Source organism: Elaeis guineensis, chromosome 1, assembly GCF_000442705.2.
Source record: "Elaeis guineensis isolate ETL-2024a chromosome 1, EG11, whole genome shotgun sequence".
Taxonomy (NCBI): Eukaryota; Viridiplantae; Streptophyta; class Magnoliopsida; order Arecales; family Arecaceae; genus Elaeis; species Elaeis guineensis.
Genome location: NC_025993.2, coordinates 73,225,887 through 73,243,251, shown reverse-complemented (window position 1 = coordinate 73,243,251; position 17,365 = coordinate 73,225,887). Strand labels below are relative to the sequence as shown.

The 17,365-nt window shown below is 34.8% G+C and overlaps 1 protein-coding gene across 1 annotated transcript; it reads left to right on the top strand.

The window, feature by feature from the left end:
• Positions 1–6,897: 6,897 nt before the first annotated feature.
• LOC105034384 (small ribosomal subunit protein eS4x) lies at positions 6,898–16,021 on the top strand. Its single transcript, XM_010909524.3, has 5 exons — positions 6,898–7,031; positions 13,895–13,972; positions 14,087–14,267; positions 14,372–14,469; positions 15,344–16,021. The coding sequence occupies exons 1-5, from the start codon at positions 7,029–7,031 to the stop codon at positions 15,779–15,781; spliced, it is 798 nt and encodes a 265-aa protein (XP_010907826.1). The 5' UTR covers positions 6,898–7,028; the 3' UTR covers positions 15,782–16,021.
• The last annotated feature ends 1,344 nt before the right edge of the window (positions 16,022–17,365 follow it).

Sequence of the window (17,365 nt, the reverse complement as noted above, 5' to 3'; positions counted from 1 at the left end):
TGATGATTCAAACTTAATTAATGGATATTGAAGGGAATGGCTTCATAGATTGCTATGGGCTCTTTTTCTTGTTCCCATATAATGTCTAAAACCTGATGGGTGCCAATGGATTTTGCTTGCCATTTTCGAGGATAACAATAGATTTTATGCAATAAGAACTGATCTCTTCTTCTGTATGTTCGGAGTCTTACATCTTTTTTTCTTTCTTTAGGAGGTCATTAGCCCTGGAGCAGCAACTTACTGGTGCACTATGGACTGAAACTTGCCTTCCCTTAAACACCCCCTATAAATAGTAATTTTCTTGGAATCCTACAAATATTTGAAGTCATAGATTGAGGCTCCACTTGCCTAAATATCTATTTATTTTTACTAGATCAATTTGATGCCTTTAGTAACGTTGTCCTTGATCTGTGAAGATGATGCACTACAGTAGACCTATCCCTAAACCCACCAATCAATGTTGATCCTTCATTAGAAAGATCAAATATAATGTAAGATTGTTAGTTAGCATCTATAATATATCAGCAGAAAAATAATTCTCATTTAGCATCACATGATAATGTATTGATCTGCATGGCTACAAAAATAGAAGTCAAACTCCATCGGATGACAAATACTTGTGACAAGTTATCTTTCATCGAAGAAGAACTACTTCTTACAGAAACTAGGATGCTCGAAAGAGAACTAAAATTGTACATCATCAAGATCTAGACAAAAGTATCCCATTAATGTAGTTAGATATCTTTTTTCTAATTTATATTTCAGACTAATATTGCTCATTTTTTCTTTAGACATACATTATGCATATTATTTTTGTGAACATGGTACAAAGTTAAGGTATCATGATATACAGTTAAATAAATATGATTCATAGTTATTTTATTCTAATACATAATTAATATAATATGATACATAGTTATTTTTATTTTTAGAGATCATAAATCATGTCTTCCTGAGGTCTAAGCCATCACAGCAGAGGAGAGAGCACTAGAGAAGAGAACTCTCATGTAGCCAGCTCACATAGTTCTACGGCATACATGCCATGTGGTAAACTCTAATACTTTAGTTATTCTGAGCCAGCGACCTCAAAGCCTCCTGGATGCCATCCACGATACGATCATGGAATTTTTTCAGAATCCGTAGCTGCACGATCGACTGGACTCGTCATCCCAGCCATCATATCAGATAATTATATTACTAAATCTTTTTACTTATTTTAAGTTTTTATATTTAGAAGCCTCATATATTTGGATTTGAGTCTGAGAAGGAGATATAGGGGCTAAAAATTTAATCTAACCATCTAATCAACGAGTCAGAGGTGTCTATAGCTTCATATCATCAAATGAAATGTATAGGACTAATCTGTTTGAGAATCAGAGAAGTATATCGAAAGATACACCTTCGTATCAAAACTTACTAATATTATTTTATTTTTTTCATTACAGGATGCGGGGACATCCGGCTATCATCCACCAGCTACTAGAGAGTAGCAAGAGGAGGAGGAGGCAGATGACGATGAGGATCGGATCTGATTTTTTTTTTTTGATGTATTGTATTTTTTTGATACTGCTTGTAAAAAAATTATATAATTTATATGTTTAATATAATATAATTAATTTTTAATTTTTGAATATCATATTATCTTTGGATTTTAATTATAACAGATATTAAGAATCATAATTCATTATGATTAATTAAAATAGATTTTAAAAAATATTATTATTTTTTTAAAAAAATAAAATTAATTATTAATGATGGTATTAGCAATGAGAAATACCATTGCTAATACTTATTAGCGACAGCATTAGTAACAATAATGTCATCACTAATATTTTTTAAAAAAATTATTTAATTTAAAAATTAAAAAAATTAGAGACGACATTAGCGACGGCAAATGCTGTTGCTAATATTCTTTTAAAAATTTAATTTAAAAATTAAAAAATAATTAGTGATAAAATTTTTTCATCGCTAAAGCCATCGCTAATAGCCTTATTAGTGATAGTTAGTATTTCTATTGCTAATAAGGATATTTAGTGATCAGATTTTTTCTGATTGACTATTACAACAGAATTAACGAGTCGAGGTTATTAGCAACGGCATATGGACTATTAGCGATGACAACTAGCCATCGCTAATAGTCTAGATTCTTGTAGTATTTTCATAATCTCTAAGACACTTGATTCATAAAAACTTTCCAATTCTATAAAATCCTAAATCCTTTATTCTTAATTTTCTATTTTGTTGAATCAACTTAACCTTTTGATCCTTATAGACTCGACACCCGATTTATGCTATTCTACTCAATAGTTGAATCGGAGTTAACTTTTATCTTTGGTTGCTCGCAATAAGCGATCAGCACATCACATGCTATAATTGAAAGATCAGAATATTATGTAGCATCCCTCCAATACTTAAGTACATCCAAATCACTAAAGCGATCATAATCAAGTTTTGCTCTTTCAAATAAAGATCCAATTTAGATTTGCTAGCATTAGATTTAGTTACACTCCCATATTTTTTGAACTCCTAAAAAATTTTAAACACGTTCACAACAAAAAAACCAAAAAGCTGAGATATCAAATAACATATAGTTGAAAAGGAAATAAAATGCCAAAATAATAAATTTTAAAAAATATTTAAAACTTACACTAAAAACTTTTGTATCTTTAGTTTTATCTCCTCCTCCACTTGGCCTAGGCAAAATATTAGACTGAGAAATACTTGCACTTGATAATGCATTGGACTTGCTTGTATATTGTTCATAGAGCTTGTACAATTTTATCTTCACAAAATCTTTTCTCTTCAGCAGTAGAAGGATCAATCTTTGAGTAACAAAATTCTAAAAATTTGGCTTCACACATAGGTCAAGAATAGCTCTAAATATAAGCACTACATTATACTCCTTCCAATATTGTTAAACTTCTTTTTTATTCTTTGAGCCATGTCCCTGATAACCTTATCTTCACAATACAAATTATCATTCAACATACATTCAATTTTTCAAACGTGTAAAAACTACAAGTTAGAAGTTGTGTAAGATGAGCCAGAAATCTTATTAGTAGTCTCATAAAATGGTTTCAAAAATTCATATATTTTCTCTCATCTCCTCCATTCATCATCGTTGGATAATATTTAAAATTTCGATCGACTAATTGAAGACTAGCAAAAGCTTTTTCATATTTGAGTGCACTATCAAGCATCAAATATGTTGAATTCTATCTGATTGATACATCTAACCTTAAATCAATCCCTACATTAAGACCCACTTGCTTAATACATTTTTGAAATTTTTTCATCCTCCCATCTGATCCCCTCGCATACTAGACACTCTCTCTAATTTTATACAAGGATTCACTAGTTATCTTCAAGCCTTCTTGAACAATGAGTTCAGTATGTGAGCAGAGCAATGAACATAAATAAATTCTCTATCACTCAACAAGCTATTTTGTAAAAGAAGATGATCTTTCAAAAAATCTACCATATTGTCATTAGATGAAGCATTATCTAAAGTAATAGAAAAAAAAAAATTGTATGCCCCATTTTTTTCAAACAATCAAATATAGTTGAAGCTAATTTAACTCCAGTGTAGAGAGGTTCCATATGAGTAAAATTGAGAATTTTATTATTTAGTTTCTAATTTTCATCAATAAAATGAGTAGTTAAACAAATATAACCCTCCATAGTGCATACTGTCCATATATCAGAAGTCAAACACACTTTATTAGAAACCTTAGCTATGGCTTGTTTAAGCTTCTCTTTCTCTGTTAAATAATTTTTTTTAACTTCAGCCATGACTATGTTTCTAGAAATTCATCACTACATCTGGATTCACATACGTTGTCCAAGCTCTAATCTTATCATATTCTATAAAATTATAAGGCAAGTCATGCTTAATGATAGCTTCTGTAAGTATTTCGCGAGAAATCATTTGATCTATTTTTCTAGACCTCATTTTCCCTACTTGATCAATGATCATATCCTCCACATTAGTATATTCAACTATTTTATAATTTTACAAATGACAATATAAATATGAAGTTCCATAATTTGAACCATCAGGTTTAGAACCAACTTTATACTAATGTTGTGACCATTACATGCTACTCTTTCTATTCTATTTTTTGTTTTACTAATTTTTGTGAAAAATTTTCAAACATCTGAGGTTCCTATTTTCTGTTTCTTATTCATTGATCCAGAAACATTAGATTCAATTCTAGTTTCTTTTAGAATTTCTGACTCATCATCCAGATTAATACTTTATCCATAGACTGAGACTCCATGATTTTTCAAAAATCCTACATGAAAATCATAAATCACAATTCAATACATCAATTAAATAAAATATACAAAGAAAGTAAATTATCTAAAGTTCAATAGATAGAAGGAAATAAATTACAATAATATTTAGAGTAACATAAGACATGAACATAAATACAAGTTCACAGTGAAATTAGAAACTTTGGATAGACACAAAATAACCAAAATGGAGATTTGAAGGAGACATAAACTATGGATATGCTTGGAATAAATCAAAATAATATGATTGCCAACTCCCCATCTTCGGCAGTTTCGCTGTATGAATGAGAGCCAAAAAGCCATCATCATCAGTAACTTCTTCAATCTTCTTAGTTCCTCTTCCTCCACCATGAGCCCTAAAATAGAACCTCTCCTATCCATCCCCACCCATCATATTGATAGAATAACACCTTCTGATGTTTTAAACTCAAATATTCACATCCCATCTGATCCAAGAATCAAATTTATTCACCGAACCACCTTCAAAACACTACTGATTTGAACACTAATCTAACGATGCAAGCAAATAAAGAGAAATAAAGACCAACAGTGGAAGACGATCCATCGGTCCCCCTCCAAGATCTTGCTAGAAATTAGTTTTTAATCGAAGAACTAGAGCTGGGGATTAGAGAATGCGGCGATCAATGAGCAAAAGAGAGGAGGGGCGTACCTTATGATCGGACTTAGAGGTAGCGGCACTAGTGATGAGGAGGAGGAGGAGGGAGAGGAGGGGAGGTGGAGATCGGACGTGGGAGGGCATCATCGTAGCCGGATCTGAGAGCCTGAAGCTTGGAAGGCACGTGAGATGATCCCGACTAGATTGAGAGCTTGAGAGAGAGAGAGATCCTAAGGGAAATTTGAGTGAGAGAGTAGAGTAGAGACGGTGAATTTGTGGATCATGGTGGTTTTGTATGTTTTCATTGACCCAACAGGGCTAGCTCGATCGAACCCACCTTAGCCCATGGGTTGAGATGGGGCGGGCCAAAAAGTTCGATTGTTATTTAGGCTAGTAATATAGCAGTCCAACCCACCCCATTTTTAGAATTGGACCATGCCGACCCTGTGGGCCAAGCCTATTTTAACACCTCTACTATCCACATTGCATCCTCAAAAGTCATGTTATTCAATATGGGTTAGCGTGAATAGGCCATGCACGCTACCTAATTTTTCATGAGTGTTCTATAGATTTTGCCTAAGATCTCATAAGAGCGGCTCCCCTCCACACTCATATAGGTGCATTCATCAAGGATGCACTGCAATGAAACACCCCATCTTAAGAGCTATAGAATTCATTAAGAGCAAGCTTAATCTCATTCATTGCAGTTTTGTACTATCTAGACCATAGGATAGGGACAGAAATATTTTGTAATGATAATAATCTCTGGATCAACCAATAACTTATTTTCACCCATCTAAACCTATTTCATAGAATCTCCAATCATATAGGTTGGGTTACCATCACTCTTGACCTTTGATACAGGCATAAGTCTTATTATCCTCGATGTACTTTCCACTAGTTTTCTACTTAGTAGCTCAATTAGAGGATCTGCTAAATTCATTTCTGACTTCACATAGTCAAGTGATATCACACCATGTTTAAATAGCTGCTTTACAACACTATGTCTTAGTTGTATATGCCTATTTTTTTCATTATAGGCATTACTTTTTGCTCTGGTTGTAGCAACTTAGCAATCACAATGCATCGACATTGAGGGTATGGATTTTATCCGTAATGAAAAATATGCTTAAAAATTTCTTGGCCAATCAACTTCAGTCCCACCATTTTTAAGTCAATAAACTCAGACTCCATAGTGGATCAAGTAATAATACTTTGTTTAGTAGATTTCCACTTTTTTATTAGTGACTACATCATCCAACTTTTGGTTATTAGGTTAATGCCAATCTTACTCTGTAAAATATTTATTAACAAATATTCACATGTAGAAGAAAATAACCTATTTGATATATTGGACAAGCAAATATCTTTAATTAATTTAGCCTCAGGGTATATTTAGTTGGAGGGAGTTAGGCTCCAAAATGAGAATAACAATGAGTGGCTTTCATTTTGTTTATACGATCGGAAAGAGTTCTATTTCTATTTTTGAAGAGAATGAAAATGCTTCAACCCTTCAAAATCCAAGCTCGATTTTTCTCAATATTCAAATCATATTTTAATTTCGATTCTAATTACAAACCAAATTTTTTGGAGAATATAGCTATCTAGTTTTCATTCTAATTCATTTTGATTCTGATTTCAAATATGAATAAAACGCACTATAAATCTCCCAATCCCTTTGCTTTACAATGCAGAATGGTACGAAACAAGATTGAAAAGGAGGATAAAGCTATTATGTAAAGATGCAATTTTGTGGAATTGGATAGAACAAACGCATGAATGCCAGGAACATGTCTTTTTTTATGGTAATGATAATCCGTCATTCAATTTCAACTTGATATCAACTATGAGACTCCGGTCCGGGTCCGTCCAGAGTCCAGACCGGCCTGGGAGTCAAAAGACTTGGCGATCGAGGAACCGGTCTGCATCTCAGCCATTCCAGCACAGACGCCGTTCATCTCAGATCAGACGGCGAGTAATCACCAGGAGTTTCCACCCAAACCCTAGCCCTCTTTATATTCCCTGTGCCGCCAAAGGTCTTGGCTCTTCCGAAGCACGCTGGTCCGAACGTTTCAGGAGGGGTGGGAGGGGAAGGCTGCTGCGTTAGGAGAACAAAATGGTTCGATTTTTTCAGTCCTTGTCTCAATCCAAATTATCCAAGTTATAGTAGCAATGTTAATGTGTGCTTTTTCTTCTTCTTCTTCTCCTTTTTAACCCATCGATCGGGGTTGAGTAAAGTTTGCAAGCTTTGCCACTGGATTTAGATTTTTGTTCGCAAGGCTCTGAAAATTTTCTTTCCAACTAAAAATTCTTTGTTAGATCTTATATGCGGGTTTTTTTTTTTTTTTTTTCTTATGGAAATCTGTTTGTTTGGAATGTCAGACACTCATTATCTGTGGAATGGAACGGAAAGGATTACTTGGTTGGTTATTATCTTGGATCGGTTACAGCATGCTTTTTTCTTTTTTTTTTTTTTTAGGAAAAAAAAACTGAAGAAGAAAAATAAACCAACTAAACAGCATGTATGATTAAATTACTTTCTTTCTTGAATTGCTTGTAAAGTCTTGAGAGCATTTGGAAACAAAGATTTGTTGCTTTCAAAATAGAGTGAGAATAGAGCCAAAGAATAGCGGAAAATTCATGCACATGCTATCTTCGATATCAATCTCTAGTTAATAGTTTGTCGAGAAACAAAAATAACAAAAACTGCTCCAACGCCACACAGGCTTATCATAGGCGGGATTCAGGATTTTTTTATTTATTTTTTTATTTTTTAATGCATGCAACTGTAGTGCTGTAGCTTGATTTGGGAATTGCAAGTACAGAGAACCTATTTGGTTGGATCAACTATAGGAGGTGACTTCACCCTTCAATGTGTGTGTTCGTGTGTTTGAAGAGTTTCATTTGGGAATTGCAAGTACAGAGAACCTATTTGGTTGGATCAACTGTAGGAGGTGATTCACCCTTCGAGTAGGGTAGTAAGCATTAACCCTATCCCTGTTATCCCTATGCTTATTTCGTTCTAAATATGTTGACATATTAAAGATGAATGAACATGGAATTAACCAGAGAGAGAGAGAGAGAGAGAGAGAGAGAAACTATTGATAGTTAGAATTTTTACTTGTAACTTTGCAAACATACATGTATTATTCATACTTTCTTTCCCACCCCCTCCCTCTTCTCTTCTCTACGTCACGTTCCTTTGTGAAATTTTTGATGAGGTATGACACCTAATCAAAACTAAAACCAATTTATGAAATTAAGAAACTGCATATATGATAGGAACCAAAGCCAACATAAAATGACATAACTTAGAAAAGTTTATAATGATATGAAAGTATTAAAATCGTGGGGGCCTCTGAGTTAATCATAATAGGAAGCTGAGCTAATGTAATTACATGAACATTTGCCATAGGCCATAGCTATGAGCAACTATCATGAGTCATAACCTTAGAGGGCGTTTGGTGCATTACATAGGTAATGTTGCTATGGTAATGTGATTGCAGAGGGAATGTGATTACCTAGTAAAATAACAGAATCTTACATTGCAGTGTTTGGTATGTGCAGTAATATTATTGTAAAATAACAGAGAATCTTACATTGTAGTATTTGGTATATAATTTAGATTACATGAAATATAAGCTAATTTTTTCAAAGTACCCCCATCCTTGCTTATTGATTATTGTCTATTTTCTATAGGGATTTAATTTCGGGATCCAACCATTTTCTGTGACATCACCAGCCGGATCCACCCATTATGTTTTCTTTTTTATTTTCACTAACGAAGACTGCCCATAATTTATTTAATATATATTTTAATTTATTTTAATGGGGGTATTTTGGTTCTAAAGTTATCTTTGGGGATCCAACCATTTTCTGTGACATCACCAGCTGGATCCACCCATTATGTTTTCTTTTTTATTTTCACCAACGAAGACTGCCCATAATTTATTTAATATATATTTTAATTTATTTTAATGGGGGTATTTTGGTTCTAAAGTTATCTTATTGCACGACTGCAGGGTTGCAAAATTACATGTAATCACATAGCTACCTCCCCTTAGGTAATCAGATTACCTCTTTTTGAGGTAATGTTGTATTACATACATGTAATCACATAGCTACCTCCCCTTAGGTAATCAGATTACCTCTTTTTGAGGTAATGCTGCATCATGTAATACAGCATTACCTGTGAAAATGGTGAAACAAACAGTGTAATCTAATTATCTGTTGCAAAATTATATGTAATCCTATTAGGATTATATGCTACCAAATGCCCCCTCACGGTCCAACAAGCATTTTTCAAGGGAGTATCATAATCATGTATATGCAAGTGCATTCACCTATTTATATTAAAGATAGAATAAGATATGCATAACCACAATACTTGCCAATTTTTGAAGGCACACAAAGTCAGCTTTCAGCAAAAGAAAAAAAGGTTCAAAACCATATAGATTCTGAGAAGGCCTGAACAACTTAAAAGATTCAACCTACTGAGAGCCAAGTAGATGGCGGCACACCTTATAGCTTTATGTATGTATCCTAAAAACTAAACAAATAGCAACTGTTAGCATAACACTTCCTGTTGCAGGCAAACCTGTTCAACTTAGGAAATGGATTGAAATAGAACAATGACTCTGACCATGTCCACATCTTAAACGTCATGTCCAAGTCACAATGCCTCTTGCTGATCTCAGCTCTGTCATACACATTCTTCCTATGCCCTGCTTAAGCCTATTGCTAGCACCAAAGCCTTACATGACCTATACTTGATGAGAATCACCTTCACAAGCTACTTTCCTTCTTGTCTATCCAACAACCACCAGAATTTGCTTATACTAGCTGAACTGAACTTCAGCAATTTTTTACACCATTTTATGAGTACGCATTATTTTCAGAACAGTCATTTAGCTCCAACAATTTGTCAAGAGGGTGAGTTTTAAGTATAGCTGAAGTATATCTAATTACCATCACAAATACCTACATAGCTCAATTTATTAAATCATAGAGATTGGAAACTGAGGTCACTTGGTATGTAGACCCAGTTTCATTATATAAAACCAAGATTATCTACAGCCTGAAAGTGCATATAAATTTGACCATTGCTGAACCGAAATGTTTTCATGCTTATTGGATTTCTATTCAGTTTTTGCAAAATAAATTAAATTCTTTACACATGTACCCACCTTTAATTATAGTCTCGCCATATATGTCATGTGTTCCTTTGAGTGTGTGCATCTAACTAAAATATTCAGACCGAAGAGCCAAACATTTATCTTCTACTTAGACTCATTAGAATTCTTGCATCTAGCTAACCATGAGAAATGGATGTTGAGAATAAAATCAGAATCACTGGAAGGTTTGAAAACTCACCTTAATGCAGTATGATATCCCCTATACCCGGGCATATTGAAGTCTATCCAGGGTATACAGTACTGTAGTGTACCGTGGTATTTCAAACCTTCATATACCATGAGTGATGTACCATTCTGAGACATGACCGATAACCTCCCATATTGCTGTATTTTAAACCTTGATTGATGGTTTTACCAATTTGTGAGCCTGCCAAACCAAACTCCTTTAAAGCACTGGGTGGTGGCTCAATTTTGGGACCGCCATCTGGATAATATGGCTTCTTTATCAATAAGAAAATATTAAAAAGTGCCTGAGTAAGGCAATTTTTTTTCTAAATCTGATTAGCAAAATTTCTTAATTTTGTAGTATATACCGATTACAGTGCACCATATGGTAGAAACTATGCCTAACCATAGTTAGCCAATGTTCAGCTGAAGAACATTGAAGAAAGCAAGTGGCAGACACTTTATGAAAGAAAAGAAAGTACAATTTGTGCAGTAATCAGATAGAAGTGACATTTTATAGGCAGTATAATCATTTGGTTTCAAATGAATGGCAATTGTGTTTCGAATTTTATATGATGAGAAGCATTAAAGTTAAGGGGAAAACTACAAAAAGTTACATAAAACACATATGGAGATGAATTTTTTTAACAGAGGACTATGCGAGAATATCGTCCGGTAAGCACCAAAGTTGGCATAACCAGTTGCCTTTGTAACATGCTTATAATATTTCTTTTTGAGAAATATTTTTATAGTGTTTAACAAGAACTAGATGTGCAAATATAAATGTATTCAGCACGTAATGCAAAAATGGAAACAGGAAGAACTAAACCATCACATCTCATACATGTATCTATTTGCGTTCCTTTGACCTATTCATTCTCTTCTTCACCAATAACTTACAAGAATGAAGCAAGAAACCCCGAAAGGAAAAAGATTTTTATCTTCAAGAGGTCACCAATACTCGTGGCACTAATGCAATGATTTGAGCATGAAACCATATCCTTGCATATACATGTACAGTAAAAATTTTTAAAAAATCCCATGACTGAAACCTAAGCGTTTGTCATGTAGTATACATAGATTCTGAAAAGAATAATTTCTATAACAGAATAAAAATAAGAAGTCTATGATCAAACAGAGAGAATGACTACATGTATCCACTCCACTAGATTGACATTTATCCACTCCTCTAAATAAATGGATCTGAGGATGACTGATCAAGAATTAGTAGAAACAAATGGATACATGAATCCAAGCATATCTCTAATAAGTTAAAAAATATGAGCACAAATTCAAAAGGGAAGAAAAGAAAATACAAAAATCCAACCATTGATATTTGATCATTCATGTTTTCACAATAGATTCATGCTCAAGGGTGTAGGGAGTAGTACAGAAGGGGGTGGATGAGAGCTAGAGACATGGAAATCCACTTCTATGCTTAGGATAGGGTTAGGGTTAGGAAGTAGGGTTTTGGAAGAGGGCTATGGTAGGTGGAGGGCATCTCGTTGTTCGGTTTTTGGATGAAGAAGTCTAAAGAGCTAAAGTAAATGGGAGAAAAGGAAGAAAGAGTTGAAGAACAAACCAGCGAAAATTAGGGCATCAAAGGGTTGCTAGAATGCCAATCAGAGTGTCAGAACCTAAGTGAGGAGAGCTCAGGTGAGGAAAAGAAGAGGAGATAATGTTGAAACTTGGGATTAGATTGGTATTTGGAAGGGAGTGAGAGAACTTGGAGCTTGAGGATTTGGGTGCAGTCAAACCACCCTAACTGTGCCAATTGAGCTGCAGCATCTCATCCTGCAGCCAAGTTGGGGACAACATGAGTTGTTGCATCTCAGCACATTCCAGCAACTGTAGTTGCAGCATACAGAGATATATGTCTCTGAATTTGATGCTACAAGATCGTCCATCCAGTTCCAGTCAAGCAAACAGAGATACATGTCCCAGAGTTTGATGCTAAGAAGGCAACAGTTTTGCAATTTAGCCATATTTGATTTCCCTGATTCAGAAAATGTATGATGGGTTTTTGTCGTTAATCAGATTTGACCTTACTTATGCCTCCAAAAAATTAGCTGATAAGATGTTAAGGCTATACCATTTTACTAGGGCAATCAAATGATCCTTGAACTTGCATACTTCTTCCTTTAAGCATTGTACTGTGCCAATGCTGACAACATATTCATCTTATGTCAGAAGAGTAATATATCTCCTCAGTTCAACTTTTTGAAGTTCTTTTTGATCAGCTTGCAGCTGATTTAAAGTAATATTGACAAGTGGAGTTTGGTGAGCTTTCATGTTGTTATATTCAACAGCCTTACTCCATCTTCCACGATTATTTTATCCTTAATTATTTTTGTTTATGTTTGACTATATAGTGAAACGTTACCATATTTCTGTATTTGTCACGTTAAGGACTAAAAATTTTGGAGGCTAAGACTTGTCTTATAGTTGAAATAAAATAATATTCTATTTGGTAAACTATTGCATAGTAATAAATGCATTATGATTAGAATATCAATGAGGAGTGAGGAATATATCCTAGTTAACACCCTTATTTAGTCCTACATTGGTTGTCTTTTTGGAATCTAAAGCATTTTGATTAGGCGCTGGGATATTGAATGGATCTGGCAATTGAGTGAATTATTGCTGGGTTCTTAAATGCCTTATGAGCTGCTCAAGAATGCAATGAGCACAATAGGGTGGCCTATTAACATTTATAAATTAAAAAGGTGAATGGCATAGCATACAATCTCTTGTGTTTTGTAATCCCTTATTTCATTTTTAGTTTTTCTTTATTTTCTAGTATTTGGCTGTAAAGTTGCCTTTATTTTGAGGGTTTAGAATTAGAACTATGGCTTTTTCTTACTGTCTAGTTGAACAGCAAATATGGGTACTCCATAAAAATTCTGTAATGAAGATTTTCTTAAAGCTCCAGGTTGTCACCAATGGCCAATCTATCATCATTCTTCTGGTGCAGTTTGAATTGAACTGACAAATTAACTAGTAATGATTTCTAGAAAGCATTTATTTTTCAAATCACACGCCATGTCCATATCAGTTACATATTAGATGCTGATATTTGTTGTATATTTCTGGGATACATGTCCAATACTTGTGCAAGTCATCCTATTTCCCAAAATTTAAGAAACACCCTGGATACTTGTTCGTGTACAAAAGATACTCCCCTGATTCCTCCAAATATGAGGGGGAAGGTGTTTACTTTCTTTTTTCAATGTTGGCCTTTTAATGGTGAATAGTTTTAGGACATTAAAATTAAAATATGGAGTATGAGTTGTTGTATATTAACTTGAATGATAATTATATAATGAGCTCATAAAATTTGTATGGACTGTCCTATTATGATAACTACGATGCTTTATGAATGCTCTTTGTTACACATGCATACAAACATGCCTACATACATGTATGTATGTATACATGGATGTGGTTAATATATAATGAATGTATCCTAGCTGCATCTAATCCTATTTTTCAAGATTTGTAATACCAGTGCGGTGTGATGTTTGTATCCATGTCCTTGCTTTCATAAATTTTATTTATTTATTTATTTATTTGGTATTCTGTTGCGTTGCTGTCTAATTTAGAGTTCTTTGGTGCATTTCAGGCTAGGGGATTGAAGAAGCATTTGAAGAGGCTCAATGCCCCAAAGCATTGGATGCTAGACAAGCTTGGTGGTGCTTTTGTAAGTCCATGAAAGTTCAACCTGTCTTCTCCTTCTTTAATAAAAATGAAAAATTACAGAATACTCTCTCTCTCTCTCTGTGGGATACTTACTGAGTGAATTGACTATCTTTAGGCCCCCAAACCATCTTCTGGCCCACATAAGGCTCGTGAATGTTTACCATTAATCCTTATCCTAAGAAACAGATTGAAATATGCTCTTACTTACCGTGAAGTCATTGCAATTCTGATGCAACGACATGTACTGGTTGATGGAAAGGTCAGGACTGACAAAACCTATCCAGCTGGTTTCATGGGTATGCTTATTCTTGAACTTTCTTGTCACATACACATTTATAGATTTTCTTTTGAAAATATTGACTATTGGTATTTCTATGGCATTTTAATCTGTGGTGTTTAGATGTTGTATCGATACCAAAGACAAATGAGAATTTTCGGCTTCTTTACGACACCAAGGGGCGTTTTCGTCTCCACTCAATCAGAGATGAGGAGGCTAAGGTCTGTGTTTGATATCTTTTGATTGTGCACTTATTCATTGTTACAATGGCTAGGATTTTCATGCGTTTCATATCTGTGCGAAGGAACTCTTCTTCCCCTCTTTCCACTAAGTTGTAGTTTAGAGTTAATGCGGGGCCATTGCTCGGTGCAATGCTAAAGGCTTGGGCTGAAAAGTGCCACGGCATGGGTTCAAGTACTGGGCAGCCACTCCTTATATAAAGAAAAAGGATAAAAGTTGGATCTGTCCCTAGTTCACCTGTCAAAGAACCTCGGATGTAGGAGTGGCAGTGCTTAACCTGTTTAACTTGATGCAAGCCATTATACGTTTGGTTGGGTAGCTTGTTTTATAAAATGGTTAGGTTCAGATCTGGATTTTTTTGACCCATTTAATAAACAGGTTGAGTTCAAGTGGACAGATTTTTGACTTATGTTTGATCCAACCCAGTTGCCACCTCTACCTAGATATGTAGTTTTTAAGTGTGTCCTTGCTTCCCTATTAACATATTAGTCTTTCAAAATGAAAATTGCCTGCGATCAGTGATTCCCAGTATTAAATTTTCCATCAGCTATAATCATTTATTTGGCTTTGTATTTTGCATTGAATTGGCTTTCTGTGCTGTAGTTTTTGATCCTTCAATACTTTTTTTAGATAAATTCATAAGCTATCTAAAACTAATGTTTAATGTAGAATACGTTATATCCCATATCTTACCTTTTTGAAACAACAGAGGGATTAATTATTACAGGGATTCATACATAGAAATGTAGGTGCTTAAATAAATTTAAGTCAGACTACATTATAATACTTCTAATCAAGATATCTTTATTTAGAATTGTCTTAGAAATCCTTTGTTTTTTTTTTTTTCCTTTGCAGTTCAAGCTATGCAAGGTCCGGTCTGTTCAATTTGGGCATAAAGGCATTCCTTATCTGAATACTTATGATGGTCGTACAATTCGTTATCCTGACCCTCTTATCAAGGCAAATGACACCATTAAGCTTGATCTGGAGACTTACAAGATTGTGGATTTCATCAAGTTTGATGTTGGAAATGTGGTGATGGTGACTGGTGGAAGGAACAGGGGCCGTGTTGGTGTCATCAAGAACAGGGAGAAGCACAAGGGTAGTTTTGAGACAATCCACCTCCAAGACGCAACTGGTCATGAGTTTGCAACTCGCCTTGGCAATGTATTCACCATTGGCAAGGGGACAAAGCCATGGGTTTCCCTTCCCAAAGGCAAAGGTATCAAGCTCAGCATCATTGAGGAGGCTAGGAAGCGACTTGCTGCTTCTGGCGCTGCTGCCACTGCCTGATCATATTGATTGCTTTCATATTTTGTGTGGGGTATAGTTGGAGTTCTTTGTGGACATGTAGGGGGTGGATGTTGCAAATCCTTTCACCTGATTTTGGTAGTTAAACTTAAGTTTTCTTTTGAATAGGGATATTGGTTCGCTTAAATTTGATCGGCAGCTGGACATTGGTTTTGCATTGGACACTAATTGACATTTTATTGCGTCTGCTCATACCAATATTTTTCCCGACTTCTTAGGCTACTTGTGTTTTTCTGTGTCCTTCAGCAGTTTGGTGATGATTATATCTAGTAAATTTGTTGTCAAATGTGCTGTTGCAGTTTCCTAAGTTATTTTACACTTTTCCCTTTTTTCTAGCTTTTTTTGTACCTTTTCATTTTGTCGGCAAATGTGTGCTTGAAACTGGTGCTGCTTGCAAATGTTTGCTACTTTGTTCTACAAATGACTAGCGTGGCAGCTACCGTGTTCTCGTGGCATGTCTTCATGAAATTGTACATTTTTTTGTTACATGTATCCTAAGCTTTGTAATACTTCGGAAGGAAAATTTGAAACAGATCTGGAATCTTCTTCGATGATTTAAAGTGCATTCAAATATGAAAACATTTAGATCAATGCTTTCCTTATTATTTGTGAGAACTAAAGGAGATCTTATTATCAGTGAGAACTTTAGAAATGTTTGAACTCGAAAGCTGATGGTATTTGACTTGTATTGTTTAGAGCAGGGCTTATCATAGTCATAGTCAGTGCTCTTTCAAAAATGAGGGAATCAAGGTTCTGATTTGCCCCGTAACCGCTGAAGGAGCTTAGCATGTGATTAAAATTAACAACTTACGTAAATTAATAACTCGCAGCAGTTATTCAAGAAATGCAAATATTGTAACTTTCGTTGTTATGATTTCTTTTACCGTGTATCTCAACATCCGGATCTTGGATGTGGGTAGTACCGTCATCAAGTTGTAGTCCTGATTACGGTAGATAGGTTCGAAATATCTGTATCATTATGAGATTTTTTTTTTTTTTTTTTTCCCTTGGTCCAATGGGGGGTGAAGGGTGGTACTATTTTCGGAATTACCTATCAGTCAGCCATGAAGACAAATGCTTGCAACACAACTAAGGTTGATGCGGTAAGTGTTGCTTTCAGGAGCCTGGTGATATTGGCTATGCGGAAGATCTGAGTTCATACATAGCTGATTTTGTGTGAAGTTTTGTATGAGAAAGATGGTGGAAGATCAAGAGGTCCTTAGAGGTACAGTTAGATCGAGCTTCTTGCAAAGTTGTTAGATATGAGGTTGTGAACGATGCAGTTGGGGCTTCACATAGCCTGGTACTTAGAATAATGTCATTCAAGGGGGAAAAAAAGAAAAAGAAAAAGAAAAAAGAAAACTTAGCTTTAGAAGAGCGTAGCCTAGCAGCGATGGTATAATAGGGGGCTGTGTGCTTGTCCTAGAGACTTGGAAAAGAAAAGATCAATTTTGATGCTTTCTTGTTTGTGTTCGACATTAGGGAATCAGACGTATGGAGCTGGCCAACCACGTTTACCAAGGTTGTCAGCAGTTATAGTAATTTTTACTGGATTGCCAACCAACC

Excerpts from the sequence above, each read along its gene's own strand:
- LOC105034384 (XM_010909524.3), top strand. Across the intron at positions 13,973-14,086 it reads ACAAGCTTGGTGGTGCTTTT|GCCCCCAAACCATCTTCTGG; the intron begins GTAAGTCCATGA and ends GACTATCTTTAG. Across the intron at positions 14,268-14,371 it reads CTATCCAGCTGGTTTCATGG|ATGTTGTATCGATACCAAAG; the intron begins GTATGCTTATTC and ends TGTGGTGTTTAG.